Source organism: Nansenia antarctica, assembly GCF_963989245.1.
Source record: "Nansenia antarctica genome assembly, chromosome: 1".
NCBI lineage: Eukaryota > Metazoa > Chordata > Actinopteri > Argentiniformes > Microstomatidae > Nansenia > Nansenia antarctica.
The window spans coordinates 74,783,250-74,806,238 of NC_137674.1; the positions used below are offsets into that span (position 1 = coordinate 74,783,250).

Here is a 22,989-nt window from a genome sequence, read left to right on the forward strand (position 1 = left end):
TTATGTTCTCCCCATTGTCATACTCCCGAGCTAAACGAAATGCCTTCCCAACCAGCGAGACCTGGTTATAGAAATGACGTTGTTTTATTGATTTTTAAAAAGGGTAAAACTGGAAAGAGAAAATAGAAAACTCACATTAATCCCAAACAATTTAACAAACTTCAGTTAACGTAATGTGGAGTCCGTTCATTGATCGATGCTGTCTGTTCAGTTCCCAGTGAGGCGCCCGTTCAGCGCTGGACCCGTTCAGCGCTGGATTTGACGCATGGCATAGCGCGCATGCGTCAAATCATGTTATATTATTATATAGCTCGCATCTAATCGTATCGGATGAGAAATAGACATTAAATGGCATATATAGGCCGCTACACAACAGTAATCACCGCGACAAACAGCTATATTAGATTTGGAAGAAAAAAAATATGATTTTGAAAAAAAAAAAAAATATTCTATTTTAATATGATGACCGGAATATATCACGTTTGTCCGGTAAATCGAATTCTTCCCGGACACGATGTCCGACGGCAAATTTTTCTAACGGAAACCCTGCTATACATACATACATACATCTATACATACATACATACACGCATACATACATCTCTACATACATACATACATACATACATCTATACATACATACATACATACATACATACATACATCCAGTACATACATAGATACATACATACACACATACATACATACATACATACATACATACATACATACATACATACATACATACATGCATACATACTGTACATACATACATACATCTATACATACATAGATACATACATACATACATACATCTATACATACATCTATACATACATAGATACATACATACATACATACATAGATACATACATTCATAGATACATACATACACACATACATACATACATACATACATATACTGTACTGTACATACATACTGTACATACATACATACATGCATGCATACATACATCCAAATTGAAGGAAGGGTTTAGGAATTACAGCTCTTTAATATGTAGCTCCCTCTTTTTCAAGGGACCAAAAGTAATTAGACAATTGACTCAAAAGCTGTTTCATGGGCCAGTGTGGGCTATTCCTTCATTATTTATTTATCAATTAAGCAGGTAAAAGGTCTGAGTTGATTCCAAGTGTGGCATTTGCATTTGGAAGCTGTTGCTGTATACGCACAACATGCAGTCAATGGAGCTCTCAATGCAAGTGAAACAGGCCATCCTCAGCACCACAAAAAGGTCTGGACGTCCAGAGAAGACAAGAGACTTTTGAGCTCCTGAAAATAGGGGACTGTGTATACAAATTGTTGCAATTCCTAAATGTTTCATACAATATTTTTGTTCAACGCCTTAAATTAAAGCTGAAAGTCTGCACTTCAATTACATCTCGATTGTTTCATTTCAAATCCATTGTGGTGGCATAGAGAGCCAAAATTATGGAAATTGTGTCACTGTCCAAATACTTCTGGACCTAACAGTACATACATACACAGTGATTCCCACAGCATGTTAATACTTTGGGGGGCCCCCAAAGTATAATGGCTCCCCCCAAAGTATAATTTGTGCTCAGTGAGTTTTCTGTCTTAAATTTGATATAGATCATGTTCTTTGTTGGTTTGTGAGGATGTTCATACACACTTGGTAAGATGTGTGTGTGAAAGAAGACCACAAAAAACAGCAGTGACTGCTCTCAGCTGTTTAACACTTAAAGACCTAGACACCATCACCAGTTGTAGGTTGTCTGAAGTGCAGTGTTACTATGAAAATTCACTAGAATGCAGGAATTGAGAAAAAAAAAATCTCCATTTTTTTTTTGCCCATGTGCCCCCCCCCCCCCACTTTCTGAACTGAACTCTTGATCTTGGCCCCATGGCTTTGAACACCTGACACAACAGCCACCGCAATCGGACACTTTAGAAGGCATGGAGTTACTTCAGAATATAGTTAGTTCAGGGCCATTTTCCATGTGCAATTTAGTGTTCAGGTTTGCTTTCAGTCACTTGGAGATTAATTGTAACAGACATTTAAACCAGGGGTGCCCAAACTTTTTGCACCCCACTGGACATACATACATACTGTACATACATACATACATGCATACATACATACATACATACATACATACATACAGTGTTTCCTCCAGGAATTTTTACAATGGTGGCGGGTAGCGCTGACCGCTGATTTTTCGCGTGCACGCGCATGAAACGTAGCCAAAACTCGAGGATGGCCCAAAAAAATAAAATGTTTTCCTGTACTTCTCCCGTGTGTCTCTTATTGTCTGTGTCTGCATGTTTTTCCAGCATGTAATTCCGTTGTCAATAAAAAAATCGTCTCCCACGACTCTTTCCGGACACGTTGGAATTTTTACCGTAACCCCCGGAGAACCAAAGTTATTAAGCCGCAAAGGGTGCCTCATTTACCGCTGCTGGAGGAAAGTACCGCTTACCGCTGACAGCGGGGAGAGGAAATATTTCTACCCGGGAATTCGCTCCTTGCTGTGTCCACGGTGATAGGAGTGGAGGATCGACTCCATTCAAAAACGTTTCGATTCCATGGCTTGTCCTCTTTCCGGACACATTGGAATTTTTACCGTAACCCCCGGAGAACCAAAGTTATTAAGCCGCAAAGGGTGCCTCATTTACCGCTGCTGGAGGAAAGTACCGCTTACCGCTGACAGCGGGGAGAGGAAATATTTCTACCCGGGAATTCGCTCCTTGCTGTGTCCACGGTGATAGGAGTGGAGGATCGTAGTTTGTAGACTAGACGCAGCCTAGATGTATTCGACCAATCACAAAACAGTTTTGCAAGCGCGTCGCTTCGCGCTTGTGGGTGTGTCTAGCGCTGTGAAGGTCTGAAAAGCGGCCTAAATTTTTTTTGTTGTTGTTGAGAAATCTGAATGGTGGCGGAGGAAATTCCATCGTGGCGGCCCGCCACGATGAAATGCATGTAGAGGAAACACTGACATACATACATACATACATACATACATACATACATACATACATACATACATACATACATACATACATACACACACACATACATACATACATACCCAGTGCCAGAGCAGAGGGCCTGACAGCAGGACTAGGGGGAGCCACATGCCTGGTTGTTTTTAACAGTGAGGCCATCTGACTCCTCTCTCTGCCCACCTCACTGAACCTACTCTGCAGCCCTGAATACCCACCCAACCCACCCACCCGCAAGCCTGACTGACTGGTTGACTGGCTGGTTGTGCTGGTTGTTCTGGCTGGTTGGTTGGTTGGCTGGCTGGCTGATTGGCTGGCTGGCTGGCTGGCTGGCTGACTGACAGCCTGACTGACTGACTAATAGACTGAGGCTTTAAGGGGCCTGCTGATTTCTCCTGTACTCTCTCTCTCGCTCCTCTCTCTCTCTCTCTCTCTCTCTCTCTCTCTCTCTCTCTCTCTCTCTCTCTCTCTCTCTCTCTCTCTCTCTCTGAAATGAAAGCTAGTTTTTAGCTTGCTAGCGGAGCAGCGATTGATCGTTTCAGGACCGCTTCTCTGCAGTTTCTTTCATTGAAGGCATTTTTCTGTTTGTGCGTGAGCAACTTGTTTTAAACAGGGTCTGATAAGTTGATATGGCACAAACGTGTCTGGCCTTTCAGAAGTATGCAGGGGGGGGAGGGGTGGAGATAATTGAAAGGCCTTCTAAGAAATGAAGAAAGGCTGTCTCTTTCTCAGAAGAGCTAAATATTTGGAGTGTGATACAGATGGGTTTACATAAGCATGGCTCTCACTCTCGCTCAATATCTCTGTCTTCCCCACCCCCCATCTCTCTCTCTTTCTCTCTGTGTGTATCTCCCTTCTTCCTCCCTCTGCCTCTCTCCCTCACTGCATCTCTCCCTCCCCCTCTATCTCTCTCCATGTATCTTCTTTTCTCCCACCCTCCATTCCATTTTTTCTCAGTGTATTGCTGTTACTCCCTCGATTGCCCTCTCTCTCTCTCTCTCTTTTCCCCTCTTCCCTCCCCCATCTCTCTTTCTTTCACTGTATGTCCTTCTCTCTCCCTCCCCCTCTCCCTTCCTGTATCTTCCTATTACTCTCTCTCTTTTTCTCTCTCTCTCTCTCTCTCTCTCTCTCTCTCTCTCTCTCTCTCTCTCTCTCTCTCTCTCCCTCCCTCTCCCTCCCTCTCCCTCCCTCCCTCTCTCTTTCTTCCTTCCTTTCTTTATGCCAGCTATAGATAGCCAGGAAGTGAAGGATCCATAGGTCATTAGTGGAGAGACTGTGTGTTTTTTTGTTTTTTGTTTTTTTTATCTCCCAGAGTTGCAAGAGATGCCCTGGCTTGCTTGAGAATGCTGAGAGGGGCTTGTTTCAGGAGGGGGGGGGGGAGGGGCTGCTTCAGGAAGGGGGAGGGGCTGTTTGTGAGGGGGAGGGGCCGCTGGGAGTACTGGGCGGGGACGTCAAAGGTCAGCAGGATGAGCAATGAAGGTTTTTCCGCTGAAAGCCTCCTTTGTTTAGAGCGGTCGGCTGCGCGTGTGTGCGCATGCATCCGTTCAGAGGATGTTGTCCGTATCGGAGAGAGATGTGTTGTGTTGTGTTGTCTTGTTTGTGTTGTGTTGTGTTAGTAGTAACGTTTACGACCCTGAAATGGATCCGTGTCCCGACAGTAGGCCGGTGCGGGGAGCACACCGGGCCTGTGTGTTCAGTACACGGTGTTCAGACCGTGTTCAGACCGGCCCTGCCTGTCTGTCTCTCTGACTGCACTCGAACACCAGATGCTTCATATTGTTTATGGTTTCCACACAGCGCAGTTCCCTCTGTTGTGTACCACACATGCGCACACACACCCACACACACGCCCGCACACATACGTGCACACACATACGTGCACACACATATACAGACACACATGCACACACACACACACACACACACACACACACACATGTATGCACATAAATAGACAGACACACACACACATGCACTGAAACCCCAGCCTTTAGTACGCAAGGTCCCTTCCACCCCTCCAGTCCCTTCCACCCCCCCAGCATGGAGCGCTCTGTGAGCCCCCGGCCGTGTGAAGGCAGAGACTCTGGGCCTGCCAGACCCCCCCTCCCCTCCCCCCAGGGTTGATGTTTACTGTGTACTGTTTTCCCCTCTCTGAAGCCCCCAGAGGCCACGGTGGTAAACAGGTATTTACAAAATAATCCCATTTCTACTTGTGGGTAATTAGGGGGTCCTCCCTGGGGGTCCAGCCTTCTCCCTGGGCACAGAGCTTGGGGGGGTGGGGGCAATTACCCAGCAACCGCCCCCCCCTCAACGGGCAAACCCCTTCTACTGACGCTGTGTGTGTGTGTGTGAGAGTGTGAGTGCGTGTGCATGTTTCTCTGTGTATGTGTGTTTGTGTGTGCGCGTGTTTCTCTGTGTGCGTGCGTGAGTTCGCCCTCCTACCACCCACACAGCTCCACGTGCCCACCGTGTGTGTGTGTGTGGGTGTGTATGTCTCACGTACATGTCTTGGTTCTGTCATGTAAACAGTAGGTCTGCCCCCCCCCCCTGGGACATCAAGGCTCCAGTGTCTCTTCATCTTTTCTTCTCCGGTCGCATGAAAAGGTTTTTCTTTCTTTCCCTTCGGTCCTGTTTCTGTCTTTGTTGTGGTGTGTGTGTGTGTGTGTGTGTGTGTGTGTGTGTGTGTGTGGTGCGCGCGCCGTGTGACAGGAATAGTACTGGGCTGCAATATGAGCTAATGGAATGCCTCTACGGCAGCCCTCAGCGGTCAAAAAGGATGTTCTTACACCGTATGAACGGGCTGTGATCGAGTGGAGTCGTTCTCTTTCTTCACATAGGGGTCTAGCTAGCCCGTCATGGCAACAGGTGTGTGTGGTGTGCGTGGCCGTTGTGTGTGTTGTGTGTGAAGTGTTTACTGTCTCCTCTCTGGGAAAAACACTGCTATTCCCCAGCCACCACCCCCTCTCTATCCCCATGTCCGCCTGCTTTACGGCACACACCGCACACATACACACACTCACACATACACACACAATCCCCTGTGCTCCACATCTCCATCTCATCCTGCTTTACAGCACAGTGAGGGAACCAAGCTACTCCCTCGCCTCTCACATCCACCTTCAGAGAGACAGGGAGGGGTGGGGGGTGGGGGTGAGAGAGGGGTTGGGGGATGAGTGAGAGAGGGGTTGGGGAGAGTGAGTGAGAGAGGGTTGGGGGGGGTGAGTGAGAGGGGTGGGGGGGAGTGATTGAGAGAGGGGTGGGGAGAGTGAGTGAGAGAGAGAGAGAGAGGGCTGGGGTGGTGAGTGATGTGAGTGAGAGAGGGGTGGGGGAGTGAGTGAGAGAGGGGTGGGGGGGTGAGTGAGAGAGAGAGAGTGGTGGGGAGTGAGAGAGAGGGGGGTGGGGGGAGTGAGAGAGGGGTGGGGGGGGGGAGTGAGAGAGAGAGGGTGGTGGGGGGGAGTGAGAGACGGCTGGGGGGGAGTGAGAGAGAGAGGGGTGGGGGGGTGAGTGAGAGAGAGAGGGGTGGGGGGGTGAGAGAGAGGGGTGGGTGGGAGTGAGAGGGGTGGGGGGTTGAGTGAGAGAGAGAGAGACGGCTGGGGGGGAGTGAGAGACGGCTGGGGGGAGTGAGAGAGAGAGGGTGGGGGGTGAGTGAGAGAGAGAGGGGGGGTGAGTGAGAGAGGGGTGGGGGGGGTGAGTGTGAGAGAGAGAGGGGTGGGGGGGGGTAGTGAGAGGAGAGAGGGTGGGGGGGAAGTGAGTGCGGAGGGGGAAGCGTAAGAAGAGGGTGATAGAAATGGAGAGGGATAGCGAGAGGAAGGTGTTGGGTGGTGGTGTGGGTGCAGAGCTCAGTGACAGCAGGGATGTCTCAAGAGAACAGGATGTTCCCCTGCAGCCCCCCACCAGGATGTCTCTGTACCGGGGGGGGGGGGCAGAGGAGAGGGCCTGAGGCCAGGGGGTGCAGAGCAGAGCAGAGGGCCTGAGACCACAGCCTTAACACCTCAATCATCTGTTGGAAACATCACTTGTATCATCGACATGTACTAGTTGGACAAGGTTTAGCTACTGACAGTATCTCCACTGACGTGGGTGTGGGGTGTGGGGGTGTGTCTGTGTGGGGGGGGGGGGGGTTGGGTGTGCGGGTGGTGTGTGTGGTTAGCAGTTCTAACCCTCTATAAAACATTGCTGTAATGCATGCGTGTGTGTTGGAGGTTACGTACTGTGTATGTTTTCCATGAGGTTGTTTTCGTGACGTGTGTGTGTGTGTGTGTGTGTGTGTGTGTGTGTGTGTGTGTGTGTGTGTGAGTGTTGAGTGTGTGTGTCTGTGTGTAATCGTGTCTGTGTGTGAGTGCGTGAGTGTGTGTGTGTGTGTGCGTCTGTGCGTGTGTCTGTGTGAGGTGTTGAGAGAGTGTGTGCACGTGCGTCTCTGTCTGTGTGTGTGGTGTGTGTGTGTGTGTGTGCGTGTCTCTCTCTCTCTCTCTCTTTGAGTTAGCTGCAGCAGCAGCTCTCATGTCAGCTGGCTCTTATTTACATTCCAGCAGTGTTCCATGCAGCTCCCAAAGTGAGCCTGATGTGTGTTCACTACACAACTAAGACTCCTGGTTCTCCACACGCCTGGTTCTCCAGACTCCTGGGTCTCCAGACGTCTGGTTCTCCAGACTCCTGGTTCTCCAGACTCCTGGGTCTCCAGACGCCTTGTTCTCCAGACGCCTGGTTCTCCAGACACCTGGTTCTCTCCCGTCTCTCTGACCGGCCGTATGTTGTGTGTGTGTTGTGTGTCCCCAGGCCTCGCTCCGTGGGGGGTCATGGCAGGATGCACTGGGGTCCCAGCTGCTCCCAGAACCGGGCCCAGGAGCCCCGGGGACGCCACCGGCTCTCCACCGTCATCCAGCCGCTGCGGCAGAGCGCCGGGGAGGTGGTGGACCTCACCGTGGACGAGGATGGTGAGGATGAGAGACCCCACCACCACCACCACCACCACCCCTATAGAACCATACAGCACTGCCATGTAGTCTTGACCAACCTATTCTGTGGGTGTCCTCTGTTGTCCTCCTGTTCCAAGGCTAGGCTAATTCTCCACGCGAACACGACGACCGTTCTCTCCTCTGAGGCCTTAACAAGGATAATGTCCTTCTCTTAAAAACAACATACAAAAGCCCCACATACTCTCTGTATCCCTGTCTCTCTCACACACACGCCACGCGCGCACACACACACTTACACACACACACACACACACACTTACATACACACACTCTCTCACTTTCCCTCTCTCTCTTTCTCTGTCACACACACACTCACACACACACGTTTAATCTCGAGGCAGGCAAAGAATAGATGTGGGTGATTATGAGTGTACAAATGAATTACATCGGGGGAAATAGCGTTTTCATAGATGCCGCATAAGATAACTGTCCTGTCACACAGGGGCACGCATGTAGGCGTCAGTCCTCGGATGGAGATTAGTTGAATGCGTTATTAGATGATCCAGTATAACACTGCGTAGGGGTTCGGGGGGAACATTACATGTCAACTAAAATACGCTCATTTTACACGCTCCGCCGTCGAACAGGATTAACTTTCCGCCTCGTGTCGGGCGAGACGTGGGCGTGCGTGTCGCGAACTTCAAAAAAAGAACGATCCCATCATCACCAACTCCCAAGAGACCCGAAATGTTCTTGCGAGCGGAGCAGCGGCGTTAATAGCGATAATCTATATCTCTTCATCAAAATCAAGGATTATTAATAGTCACGGCGCCCCCGCGAGAGAGCGGCCCGTCCGCCCGTCTCATTGGCTGACTCTTTTTTTTCCCGGAACGATCCGATGCGGTTCCCGATGCGGCACACGCCGCCTTTCTGACTCTTATGACGTTGTAAACGTTACGAAAACGCTATCAAATCTTAGCGTTCAAGCAGCCAGGGGGTGATAGGACGCACGCACCGTTGTACAGTGAAGCCCGAAGGGAAGTCGCGTTCTGACTGGGATGTCGCGGTAAAGCCGGACACCGTGCCACCCTATCCATGACACGGTTTCCCCCCTGCGAGTGTGCGCTCTCTCTTTCAAACCCGAGGGCAACAGCCCCCGCCGTAGTGTTCGCGGGGACTTAAAAAGTCCAATTTGGTGCAATTCTCTTTATCGTCTCCGAGCCGCCCCCCGTGACTGATAGCTGAATAGCAGAGCAGATATGAGAGCATTTGCATTTCTTTGGAGGAGGAGGAGGAGAAATTAATTTGTGAGTATGAAAAGCAGATGGAGGGCGCGCACTGGAATGCTAATGAGGTCTCTTCTTCTCCCCGGTTGCCAAGCCACTGCAGCCCAGACAGTCTCCAAGCACACAGACACACTCACACTCACACACACACACACACACACACATACACACACACACACACAGACACACACACACACACACACACACATACAGAGACACACACACACACACACACACACAGACATACAGACACACACACACATACAGAGACACACACGTACAGACACACGCACACACACACACACACTGAGACATACAGAGACATACAGACACACACACACACACACACACACGCACACAGAGAGAGACACACACACACACACACACACATATACAGAGACATACAGAGACACACACACAGAGACACACATACACCTACACAGACACAGACACACACACACACACACATTCAGATTCCCCCAACTCACTTGTTGACCCTGCTTGTGTCTCCCCCACCCCCACCCCCATCACCAGACCTCTCCGTCGTGCCAACCACCTCTGACAGCCTCCACCCCCAGACGGTCAGCTCCTCCTCCTCCTCCTCGTCCTCCTCCCACCTCGCCTCTACCTCAGAGCCCCACGACGCCCCCGGCCCCTCCTCCTGCCCCGGCCCGGCCCCAGATAGCACGCTGGCCCAGGCCCTGGGCGGACCCCCCGGACCCCCCACAGAGGGTAAGGAAGCTCCAGGGGACTCATTTAGCAGACACCTTATTCCAAAGCGACTTACAATCGATACATTAGAGTAAGCACGTGAATCATCAATTCACCAGTCCTAGTAGGAAGAGTAAATCTAGCTCAGGCCAGGGGCCATTGGCAGTCGTCGTGATAGAAGAAGAAAGAAAGATATATACAGTACAGGCCAAAAGTTTGGACACACCTTCTCATTCAATGCGTTTCCTTTATTTTCATGACTATTTGGTACATTGTAGATTCTCACTGAAGGCATCAAAACTATGAATGAACACATAGGAATTATGTATTTAACAATAAAGTGTGAAATAACTCTAAATATGTCTTATATTTTAGATTCCTCAAAGTAGCCACCCTTTGCTTTTTTGTTGTTAATAAAATATATAATAATAATATTTAATATAATATGTGTTAATAATAATATGTTATTATATATATATATATATTTAATATTATTATTATATATTTTATTAACAACAAAAAATATATATTTTATTAACAACAAAAAAGCAAAAGGTGGCTACTTTGAGGAATCTAAAATATAAGACATATTTAGAGTTATTTCACACTTTTTTGTTAAGTACATCATTCCACATGTGTTCATTCATAGTTTTGATGCCTTCAGTGAGAATCTACAATGTAAATAGTCATGAAAATAAAGGAAACACATTGAATGAGAAGGTGTATCCAAACTTTTGGCCTGTACTGTATGTTTTTTTTGTTTGGTTGTTTTTTTTTGCACTGGAGAAACAGTACAAGCGGGGGAAGTAGAAATCTTAGGAGACACAGTATAGGGGGAAGCAGGTGTCTCAGGAGACACAGTTCTGGGGGGTAATAATAATAATAATAATAATAATAATAATAATAATAATATAATAACCTTTATTTGTATAGCACTTTTCCTGCAAACGTTGCAGCTCAAAGTGCTTTAATCATGATATAATCATCATTTAATTATTAGTCATTTTAGGGTAGTAGATGTCTCAGGAGGAGCAGTTAAGGTATAGCCTGAAGCGATGGGTCTTCAGTCTCCGATGGAAGATGGGGAGTGACTTTGCAGTTCTGACAGCCGCGGGAAGCTCATTCCACCAGCGGGGAGCCAGTGTAGTGAAGAAACTTCACCATGACTACTCCGCCATCTTTACTTCACCTATGTACTAGAACTACAAGTGTTATTTTTTTTGTTTTTTTTAAGAATACAAGACAATGTTAAAGATGTGTTTCCTGTGTTGTCTTGGTTGTGTCAGACGACAGCAGGAGGGGCGTGTCCGGCCTGCCGGGGGAGAGCGGGGGCGCGGCCATGCCCAGGCTGCCCTCCTGCTGCCCCCAGCACTCCCCCTGCGGAGGCCCCTCCCCCGGCCACCTGACCCTGGGCCACGCCCACCCCAGCTGCCTGCAGGCCCAGTCCTCCCAGCAGCAGCAGCAGAGCCACAGCCACGCCCACCACTTCCACCACCACCACCACCACGCGCCCCAGCCCCCGCCCGCCCTGCCCTTCCCCGAACCCATCTGCCCGCTGGAGAGGCCCACCGCCCTGGCCCCGCCCTGTGGGGTGGTCAGCAGCAGCAGCGGCACCCAGTACCACGACCAGGTAGGACCAGAGTCTCCTCCGCCCTCCTCCCTCCACCCTCTAGTCCCCACCCTCTAGTCCCCACCCTCTAGTCCCCACCCTCTAGTCTCCACCCTCTAGACTCCACCCTCTAGACTCCACCCTCTAGTCTCCACCCTCTAGTCTCCACCCTCTAGTCTCCACCCTCCACCCTCTAGTCCCCACCCTCTAGTCTCCACCCTCTAGACTCCACCCTCTAGTCTCCACCCTCTAGTCTCCACCCTCTAGTCCCCACCCTCTAGTCTCCACCCTCTAGTCTCCACCCTCTAGTCTCCACCCTCTAGTCTCCACCCTCTAGTCTCCACCCTCCACCCTCTAGTCTCCACCCTCCACCCTCTAGTCTCCACCCTCTAGTCTCCACCCTCTAGTCTCCACCCTCTAGTCTCTACCCTCTAGTCTCCACCCTCTAGTCTCCACCCTCTAGTCTCCACCCTCTAGTCTCCACCCTCTAGTCTCCACCCTCCACCCTCTAGTCTCCACCCTCTAGTCTCCACCCTCTAGTCTCCACCCTCTAGTCTCCACCCTCTAGTCTCTACCCTCTAGTCTCTACCCTCTAGTCTCCACCCTCCACACTCTAGTCTCCACCCTCTAGTCTCCACCCTCTAGTCTCTACCCTCTAGTCTCCTCCCACTAGTCTCCACCCTCTAGTCTCCACCCCTCCACCCTCTAGTCTCCACCCTCTAGTCTCCACCCTCTAGTCTCTACCCTCTAGTCTCCACCCTCCACACTCTAGTCTCCACCCTCTAGTCTCCACCCTCTAGTCTCTACCCTCTAGTCTCCTCCCACTAGTCTCCACCCTCTAGTCTCCACCCTCCTCCCACTAGTCTCCACCCTCTAGTCTCCACCCTCCACCCTCTAGTCTCCACCCTCCTCCCACTAGTCTCCACCCTCTAGTCTCCACCCTCCTCCCTCTAGTCTCCACCCTCTAGTCTCCACCCTCCACCCTCTAGTCTCCACCTTCTACAGTCTAGTCCGGTCCTTCAGTTGGGATGGTGTATTGATGTTGAAAGCCTGGACATTTAGTGGAGGTGAAACAACAAAGCATGGTCTCAGATAGAGCAGGTTAAGGGAAACCCTGTGTTTCTTGCATTACGCCTCTCCTGTAGGGGCTTTCTAAAATAAATACAGTGTATTGTTTATTTAGAGAGTGCCCGTTTTTCATTATAATAGATCCTGAAAGTCTGCAACTTCTTAGTTTTCTTGTTTTTTGCCCCAAACCAAAAGAATTTGCTGAAAAATAATCTTGGAAACACAAGGCTCTGGCTTTTTTCTTTCTCGAAGCTGAAGATAAGTTGAGAAATAATTCAGCAGCTTGCACATACATGCCCATAGAGTGGTCCCTCCCAACGCAAGCCCATGTTCTCTGTGGCAGATGGCGAGAGATTGGGACCATATGCAATAGTTATCATCAAGGGCAACCGTCTCATTCGGATGAGGTCTTTGACAAAGTCTTTGTGGGGGGGAAACAAAGGAGACCCGCCCGATTGCTGGTCCTGCCACACACCCCTCCACTCAAGGTGATGATGGAGGGAGGAAACAGAATGCCCATTATTAGCCACAGACGCAGACAAATAACTCACAATCTTGCACATTACCAAAAAGCATTTTACGGAACCTTCTCTCTCTCTCTCGAATCAAAATCCTGCAACTGAATAATTCAAATTCCGCTAATTGTCAGAGCAGACGAATTTAATTATGTTTACCGTCAAAGCGGAGCATGGTGTTGGTATGGCTTGTTAAAATCATAATGCGTTATTGTTGTTGTTGGCTGGGGTAGCAGAAGGGGGTCTTGAGAGTCAGGTTTAGGGGACTCTCTCTCTCTCTCCCTCTCTCCCTCTCTCTCCCTCTCTCTCCCTCTCTCCTCTCTCTCTCTCCCTCTCTCCCTCTCTCCCTCTCTCTCCCTCTCTCTCCCTCTCTCCCTCTCTCCCTCTCTCTCCCTCCCCCTAGCCACCCTCCCCTCTTTGACTGAACGTTCGTCCCTCCTTAATAATTCATGGCGGGTTGGGGGAAAGTATTCCAAAAACAGGAAGTTGTTTACATGATGACATGCAGGCAACCCCCCCCCCCCCCCCCCCCCAAAAAAAAAGCTAAACGCACCCTTTGAAGAAGGGCGGGGGGGGGGGCCATCATGTACCTATGCCAACGCCCTCAGCGGACCTGTTCTACAGCATGGACCAAGTGGCCAAGTCATGTTGGATGTGTTAAAAAAAGGGGAAAAAAGGAAACCGTGTTAGAAATAACCACAAAAGATCTGGAATGGAACACTTCTAACCAAGATACCAACTTACCAAGACACTCATGTTATGTCGAAGCTCAGTTGACTGCAGGCTCAACCATGAAAGCTTATTGTGTGGCTGCTAGGCTATAAGCTAGCGCTTTGTGCTGGTCGGGGGGCCATGCGGCCTTGTGATTGAAGCTGGTGTTTTACTGGCATCGTTGGGGCTTTTATATTCAGTCGATGCCAAGATCAAAGCCGGAACTCGCTCCATAATCGGATCGTGGAACGCTTTTATGTGAGGCTCTCCCCCCCCGCGTCCCTGTGCTTACCTGCCTCAACCTACCTTTTACATATTCCAGCCTTTTGAAATGCTCCACCAAAGGTTGCCTCTGCTTATGGCAGGAAGCTGTGAATGAAAGGAACCCCTGCCTTAAAGCCAGACCTGGCTCCTGTGAAGTGAATATGCTACATTCATCTGAACCCACTCCAGTAACGTGATGCCAAACTGGCGGATACTGACAGATATTAACCCTGTGTGCACTGACAGATATTAACCCTGTGTGCACTGACAGATATTGGGCCGGTTTCAGAGACAAGGCTTAAGCCTAGTCCTGGACTAAATCACACTTTCAATGTAAAATCTCCATTGAAGATGTTTTTTAGTCTAGGATTAGGCTTAAGCCTTGTCTGTGAAACCGGCCCATTAACTCCTTGTGCACTGAGAGGTGTGTTGTCTTGAACATGTCGCTCTGAACATCTATGTCTCTCTCTCTCTCCCTCCCTCTCTCTCTCTCCCTCTCCCTCTCTCTCTCTCCGCCCCTCTCTCTCTCCCCCTCTCCCTCTCTCTCTCTCTCCCCCTCTCCCTCTCTCTCTCTCTCCCCCTCTCCCTCCCTCCCTCCTTCTCTCTCTTTCTCCCCCCCCCCCCCCCCTAGCAGACACTGCCGGTGGACCTGAGCAACAGCGGCGTGCGTAGCGCCGGCAGTGGTTTCCACGGCACCTCTGCGTTCGACCCGTGCTGCCCCGGCTCGGCCTCGGGGCCCCCCCCCTATGCCTCCCAGGCCGCCACGGGCCCCAGCCAGCCCGGCGGGGTGGACAGCTTCAGCTCTGCCATGGTGGCTCAGACCCAGCTCCCGCCTCAGCTCTCCTCCTGCAGGCACTACATGCATCCCACCTGTGAGTCTCTCACACAGGCACAGACACACACACACACAGACAGACAGACACACACACACACACACACACACACACACACACACCTCTAGGGGCAGACGAAGTGTGTCCTGGAGTAACTCACACCCTCCACCACCTCTAGGGAGACAAGTCTGTATCTGTGATTTGATTATAACGTGTGTGTGTGTGTGTCTATGTGTGTGTGTCGGGGCGGGGGGGGGATTTGTGTAAGACTTATTTAAGATCATCCGAATGGTTAAAAAAATGGTATTCTGCCGATGGTAATTGAGGCGTATTTTCCTGCTCACACGTGAGCCTCTCAGTAATGACGCCCGCCAACGGTGCTTGAAAGATTCTGCAGACAACTGCACTCTGGAACCCCAGCGCTAATGGTAATTAAGAGAAACACCTGATGTTTAATGTGATAAGTGCTGGGGGTGCTGCACCAAACACAGGCTGGTAATTGCTGATTCTCCTCAGAACAGCCGTGTGGAAGGGGAGGTGGCAGCGTGGCAGAGCCTCCCGCTGGGCCTGTGTTCAGAGGGCTGATGGGCGGGCGGCTTTGAGCACCTGCCTACGCTCTGTCATGGCAGTCAGGCAGTCAGGAAATCAGGCAGTCAGGCAGTCAGGAAATTAGGCAGTCAGTCAGTTAGTCAGTCAGTCAGGAAATCAGGCAGTCAGTCAGTCAGTTAGCCAGCCAACCAGTCAGTCAGTCAGTTAGTCAGTCAGTCAGTCAGTAAGGCAGACCTGCTCCCTCCCCCACTACAGCAGTGACGGACGGAGAACTGGCTATGTCTGTCTGTCCGTCTGTCTGTCTGTCTGTCTGTGATCTCAGGTGTGAGAGGTCCAGAGCAGGCACACAGTCAGAGTGAGGAGTCATTAGTGTGATCAGGTGTGATCTATGGCTGAGCCACTGCTGGGAAGGAGAAGTAATGTCTCTCTCCCTCTCTCTCTCTCTCCCCCTCTCTCTCTCTCTCCCTCCCTCCCTCTCTCTCCCTCTCTCTCTCTCCCTCTCTCTCTCTCTCTCTCTCTCTCTCTCTCTCCCTCTCTCTCTCTCTCTCTCTCCCTCTCTCCCTCCCTCTCTCTCTCCCTCTTTCTCTATCTCCCTCTCTCCCTCCCTCTCTCCCTCCCCCCCTCCACCACCAGACGGCCCTCTGGCCCGCTCCCTGCACCACCAGACGTCGTCGGCGTGCCCCCACTCCCACGGAAACCCCCCTCCCCCGCCCCAGCCCCCGCCGCAGGGCGACTATGTCATCCCCCACCCCGTCCACCCCTTCCACACGCCCCTGCCCTCCCACCCCCCGGGCTCCCACCCCTCGGTGGCCCCCGCCCTGCCTCCGCCAATGTCGGGCCCCCACCACCTCTCCCAGGGCTCCCAGGCCCCCCTGCCCCAGCACCTCGCCCCCGGGGACCACCAGGCCCTGCAGCACCACATGCCCCCCATGGGGCCCTCGGTGCAGCGGCTGCAGCAGCACGAGATGCTGCAGAGGATGGAGGTGCAGAGGCGCCGCATGATGCAGCACCCCACGTGAGTCTTTGAGTCTTTTGAGCCCCTCCTCCGACTCCTCCTCCTCCCCCTCCTCCTCCTCCTCCTCCTCCCCTTCCCCCTCCCCCTCCTCCTCCCCCCCCTCCCCCTCCTCCTCCTCTCCCCCTCCGGTACCTATTTAAGGCTCTCGGTACCACAGTGTTTGTTGTGATGGTTCTGACTCCCCCTCCCCCCCCGTCTCCTTGGCTACCTCCAGACGAGCACACGAGCGGCCTCCCCCACACCCCCACAGAATGCACCCTAACTACGGCCACGGGCACCACATCCATGTGCCTCAGACCATGTCGTCTCACCCCCGCCAGCCTGAGCAGAGGACCGCATGGTCAGTACCACTGGAGCCTGTTATGTCTCGTACTGACTGTAGACAGCTGTGTGTGTCACGTACTGTGTTAAATATAGGTTATGTTGTTATTAGTAGTAGTAGTAGTAGTAGTAGTAGTATTTATAGTATTATTATTATATAGTATTTATAATTTGTGATTGTTGCTAAGATAAAGCTAAATGGCATATATTATTATTATTGTTATTATTGTTGTTGTTGTTGTTGTTGTTGTTATTATTATTGTAGATACTATAAACATGTGAGGTTGTTCTAGATCTGAGTGTTGTTGTGTGTTGCAGGGAGCTGGGCAGGGAGCTGGGCATCGAGACCGGGGTGACCGTGGCACCCTACCCTTCAGGACACCTGCACCCCCACCTGCCCCACTACCACCCTCCTCCCAGGCTGCACCACTTCCCCATCCCCTTCATGGTGAGAGCACGGCCGGAAACACCCTCTCACCTCTGCTCTCACGGAGCCCACGTGCATACATTAGCATAAACCAGGACCAAATGCGTTTATTTGAAGTATGGCGTAGACTAATGATGGTTAGCCCTCTATTTATAACATCTGTTATTTCAGGGATGGTTTGGTGGGCCACATGAATAATGCATTAGCAATTAATGGTGGCCCATCAGGCATTTCAAGTGCATATTCAACACATCCAGAGGGCCTGGAGTCAATGGAGCCCCCTTTGAAACTATGTCTTATATCATAACATTCATATGAAAATATGACATTGGGACACTTTGCCGGGTCATCAGAATGCAGTTTTAACAATGTAAACCTGAACTGACTTAACAGGTCAAGCTGTTTGTCCTGGATGACTGCTGGTGTGAATGTGTGCTTAGTGGCTTCTTTGGTTTGTCTCCTATCTGTCTCTCTCTCAGCACACTGGCATGTCAGAAGTGACCTACCCGCACATTCGATACATCTCCTCCAGAATGACTGGATTTGGACGGACTTACGAGGTAACACTTCAGAATCAGACTCGCTTTCGTTACATCCAACGTACGGGTATACACAAGTCATATTCTTAGGCTCAGGTTCTTCGACATTGGCATTGCAGCAGGATACAAAATCAACAATAATAGAATAAAGTAAAAATAAGTACGATAAGTAATAATAAAGTAGAATAAGGTACGGTGATAATGTGGTAGTCGTATCTACAGCAGGACCAGTCGTACTGCAGTAAAAGCAAAAATGCTGTGCAGGTTACAATATGATGAAATACGATATTGTACAATACGCAATATAGTACAGATATGATCCATGATGAGGGATGTGAGGTTAGGGCTCAGTGAAGGCTGTAACTGAGGGGCTGTGTGTGTGTGAGGTGACTCAGGGTCTCATGTGAGGTGTGTGTCGTCCTGCCCTTGTCCCCTGTGTCAGGATCTGCTGCATCTGGAGGAGAGGTTGGGGACTGTGAACCGAGGGGCCTCTCAGGGAACCATAGAGAGGTGCACTTACCCACACAAGTACAAAAAGGTGAGAGACACCCGTGTGTGTGTGTGCACGTGTACGCGTGTGTATATGTGTGCGAGTGTGTATGTGTGTGAGTGTGAGAGAGAGAGAGAGAGAGAGAGAGAGAGAGAGAGAGAGAGAGAGAGAGAGAGAGAGAGAGAGAGAGAGAGAGAGAGAGAGAGAAAGGGTGGGAGAGAGAGTGTTCTATTATTGAGTATGTATGAACGAGTGCTATTTCATGCAGTTTGTTGAGATATATTTATACATGTCTGCACATGAATGTTCTGGGACAGAGTGCACGGTGGTCTTTTCTGCTCTCTTTCAATGTATTGCTATCGTTAAAGCCAAATACTGTAGAAACTGTAGAAAGTGTCCCTTTCACCCAACGTTGCAGCCTTAGAGACCATTGTAGGGAAAGATTCCATCTAGTTTTCCAAATGTATTTAAATAAGTCATCTAACACCCTGCCACCCAATACAGAAGGTGTTGGAGAGAGACATTGACGAACAGTTAACCCCTGAAGCATGGGCAACTATTGGGAAAAATATGCACGCAACCTCAGACTCGGTGAGAAATAAATGAAACAAATCAATTTGGAAAAACATTTCTCGGCTCACTTGTAGCTGTTAGTGCTAGTGTTGGGGGCAAGGGGATTCGGCAGTAGCAAACAGGGGAATAATATGATTTATGATTCATTAAGCAATATTACGTTTATCCATAGGGATGATTTACTGACTCAGTAAAAAAAAAAAAAAACATGTTCTGTAGCCAGGACAAAATGACCATTCTCTCTGTCCTTGTAGGGATGTGTGTGTGTTCATGTTATAAGAATTGTACTGTATAAAACATCCTGTATAAACTGAGTACATTTAGTAGGGTTTGAGGTAAAGCACCATCAAATGGTCCCAGACACCCCCCAAATGTAATACACCTTTATACTGTTTGTAAGAGTTGTGTTTGCTGAGGGAGCGTTGGTGTTTGATGCTGTTTGTCTAAAATTGTGTTTTCCAATGTTTTCTTGAACAGAGAAAGCTGCTTGGTAAGCAAGATGAAGACGAGGGGGCGGACGAAGAGGACACAGAGGAGAAATGCACCATCTGTCTGTCAATACTGGAGGAAGGGGAGGACGTCAGGTAAATTGTGTGTGCGTGCGTGCGTGTTTGTGTGTGTGTGTGTGTGTGTGTGTGAATGCAGACATGTTTGTTTGTGCTGTCATTGTATGAGGTGTAATTGCTCCTTTCCCCATTTTCTGTTGGTACACTCTGGAGATTTTGTCAAAACCCCAAAGTATAGTAATCAGCAGAAAAAAGGAATCCTCTGAGTGCCTCAAAATGACTGGCCTCAAGAGGACGATTCCTGAGCTCAACATATGTGCCCCTGTCATCAACTGGCTTTCAGATGTTACGCCCTCTGGTGGTGTAATGTAGAAACTACGGCTTCCATTTGAGACGGTTTCAAGGAGGTTTTGTTTTGATTGTGTGAACTGTTATTATCTATCATCCTTCATGATCTCTTTGATTTTATCATTAGATTAAATTAGATTCAACTTTGTATAATTATAAAATATTGGTGGTAGTTTTGTACTATTAGAGAATCTGGGTCACAATTTGCATATAGCAACAAACCAAACCAAAGATTTTTTTTGTACAATTCAATGGCCTTTTTTATGTTAAATAATGGAATTCAAAACCTGTCTCACAATATCTTCTCTTCTCTCTCCAACCGTCTGGTCCGTAGACGCCTGCCTTGTATGCACCTCTTCCATCAGCTGTGTGTGGACCAGTGGCTCCTCACCAATAAGAAGTGCCCCATCTGCAGAGTGGACATCGAGGCGCAGTTGTCTGCAGAGAGTTGATGCTGTTTTTCTAACAACCCTTTTGTTGGAATTATCTTTATCTGTTGTTTATTGTTTCCGTTTTTTTCTTCAGTACTGCAGTCAACCAAAGATGGCATGAATTACCTGCGCAGATCCAATATGAAAAAAAAAAAAAAAAAAACATCAGACAAAAAAAGCATTGAGCCTAGAGTGCCAGCTTTCACATAGTACAATACTGCTAGAATTGACATCTCCATTAAGGAATTAACATTTTATTGTATTTATAAAGCTTTTATGTAGCTTTTGATTGTTTCCTCAAGTGTCATTTTTTTTTTTTTCGTTTTTTTTTTTTTTTGCATGGTTCCTCGCAATGCATTTCTTTGCACATATAATGTGGGCTTGTCATGGCCTAACAACTTGCAGGTGAGGATAGGTGAGGATAGCTGCTCTAGTAAGGAAGCATTTCTATATATCTAATGCCTTGCTTTACTGGAATAGAATGTCAACCTCCGCAAAAAAAAAAAAAAAAACATTGCAGGATTCATCTTACCGATCATTGTATTGATTAGTTTATGTTTAGACAATGTGGTTTGCTAGTGAAAGACGTTTTTTTTTTTTTTTTTTGTAAATCAAGACATTCCTTAATTAGGAAAATATCATTTTTGACAGATCAGCTGCTGTATTAGTGTTCACCCAGTATTTCCCAGAGTGCGAATAAACTCAAAAGTTCACCTCACTGCCCAGAAAAATGCACATGCTTGTCTGCCATTCTACACCTCTCCCCTGCACCTTGATTTGACTAAACACCATTCACACTTCATCTAATGTACTTTAGAGAAAAAGACAATGAATGCCACATCTCTTTCTCTTGACTGTTCTTTTTCAAGTGAGTGAGTGTTGCGGTCTGTGAGGACCCAGTGTCTGTGTGTTGTGTTTGGATTTACCCCTCAGACGGGCCCAAGGCGGTAGACTGGGTTCTATTAGGGGAGCTCAGGCCCACAGATGCAACCAGTTTCACATGAGCCTGCAACCTGGGAAAACCTGTTGATTGGAAGCTGAGAATGGCATTGGTTTATCCTAGCATTTCATTTATCCCTGATTCTTTGTTAAGAGGGAAATACACAGCTCAGCTCAGAATAACAAAACATAGCTATTCTAACAACCCCCCCCCCTCTCTCACTCTCTCTCCCCCTCTCTCACTCTCTCTCCCCCTCTCTCACTCTCTCTCCCCCCCCTCTCTCTCTCTCACACTCTCTCTCTCCCTCTTTAGCTTTCAGCAGCAGTTTCTGTTCGCTGCCATGGACAATAGAACACTACTATTATTCTGAACTAGCTAACTTGCATATACTTGCACTGGAGAGAAAAAGACAGGAGTGCTGTGAATATGACAGTGCGCTGAGGCCATGTATTTCCACTCTAATTGCTGAATTTTGAGAAAAAAGAAAAAAAACTGTAATAATTTTGAATGGAGTGTTGGAATGCAGTACTTATGGCAGGTATCCATGCATTCATAGACTTAATGGCACCAGGATGATATTCCATGGGATTTATATTAGTTTTAAAATAATGATATTAATAAAGTTAGATAACTCTTCCTTGGTGTCCTTTTCATTGTGTCTTGTTGGGAATTGTCTGATTGTATCATTCACCTACAGTGTGTAAATGGATTCATATTGAATACATATTTACCATTGCATTTTCAGATGGTGACACTTTACATGATGTGGCTCTAACAATGACGACAGTGCCATAACAGCTTCAGCTATATAGCTATCATAAATCAATAACAACAATAATAATAATAATAAAACAATTAACATGACATTAATGTCTGTCCACAGCATGAACAGTTTGTATAACACAAACAGAAAAACACTGCACTACACTGGAAATATGGGGAAAATTATTTCCATTAACTTGCATTAATCAGTGAGAGAGTGCAGTATATACCGACACACAGTGGTAGTAAAAAAAATTACGTTATATGATGGAGTTCAAGTTCACTCAAAAGGGTAGTGGACAGTATGGATATGTTATTCTACTGTTTCTATGGTGGGTAGGGGCGGAAATGGAACCAGGAACATTATGGGCGGGCCACATGTCATGAGTAGCACAATATGTTTTAAAATCATAATATTATTATCAACATATTTTGACAATAATTATATCATAATCTTTTCAGATGGTTCTGATGGAGCTAATGGTTTATTTTGTAATCTATGACGCCGATTATACCTATTTATCGGTGCGTTCGAAAATTCGCTGAGAGCGCCGGAGCGCACACGGTTGCGCACACAACGTCATAAAGGGACCAAGTAATTTGATTGGACAAGAGGCATTCCATGAGTGCTGATCAGATTTCCAGAGCGTATTTACGAACACGCCCTTTGATAAGAGCGGCGACTCGTAACCAATGAATGACGTGCATTCTATGCAGCGGTATCCAATGAGAGTCAACAGAGCGTTATTTGAATGCTTGCAAGATTGTTTGTTGTTCATCATCTGTCTTAGCTACCTGGATACGACTTTGTGGAGTTCAATTTTGTCCTAAGGTTATTGCTGTTTCCTGCTTTTAAGAAGCATAAATATGTTTTCTATTGAAGCCCGAGTATCGGTGAGTAGCTCTTCAAACTCTAGCTGTGTGTGTGTGTGTGTGTGTGTGTGTGTGTGTGTGTGTGTGTGTGTGTGTGTGTGTGTCAGCTAGCTCTGTTGGCTAGCAGGAGCAAGCTGAACAATGGCGTCTGTCTGCACGATATTCCACCAAGTCATGTAGCTCTCCATTAATGCGGTGATATGGCAAGCATTGGCACGAATCTGAAAAACCGAGACCTTTTTTATTGTTTATACGAATTATCTTGGTTTGGTCAAAGCTAATTGTGTTCTCCATACAGCCGAGGAACGATGAGAAGCCA

General features: G+C 48.4%; 1 protein-coding gene across 2 annotated transcripts in view; it reads left to right on the forward strand.

Annotated features, from left to right (window-relative positions):
• Positions 1-20,318, forward strand: part of rnf111 (ring finger protein 111) — a 48,204-nt gene extending 27,886 nt beyond the window's left edge. Inside the window, exons 4-15 of one of the 2 annotated variants that reach the window (XM_080540087.1) lie at positions 7,760-7,917; positions 9,720-9,917; positions 11,183-11,526; positions 14,695-14,935; positions 16,079-16,460; positions 16,675-16,800; positions 17,100-17,229; positions 17,688-17,768; positions 18,190-18,285; positions 18,742-18,828; positions 19,288-19,394; positions 19,999-20,318. In XM_080540087.1, the coding sequence (XP_080396213.1) occupies positions 7,760-7,917; positions 9,720-9,917; positions 11,183-11,526; positions 14,695-14,935; positions 16,079-16,460; positions 16,675-16,800; positions 17,100-17,229; positions 17,688-17,768; positions 18,190-18,285; positions 18,742-18,828; positions 19,288-19,394; positions 19,999-20,116 (2,068 nt within the window). In that variant the 3' untranslated portion in view covers positions 20,117-20,318. The remainder of the gene's footprint in view (positions 1-7,759; positions 7,918-9,719; positions 9,918-11,182; positions 11,527-14,694; positions 14,936-16,078; positions 16,461-16,674; positions 16,801-17,099; positions 17,230-17,687; positions 17,769-18,189; positions 18,286-18,741; positions 18,829-19,287; positions 19,395-19,998) is intronic. The other variant, XM_080540088.1, reaches the window with a different exon arrangement.
• The last annotated feature ends 2,671 nt before the right edge of the window (positions 20,319-22,989 follow it).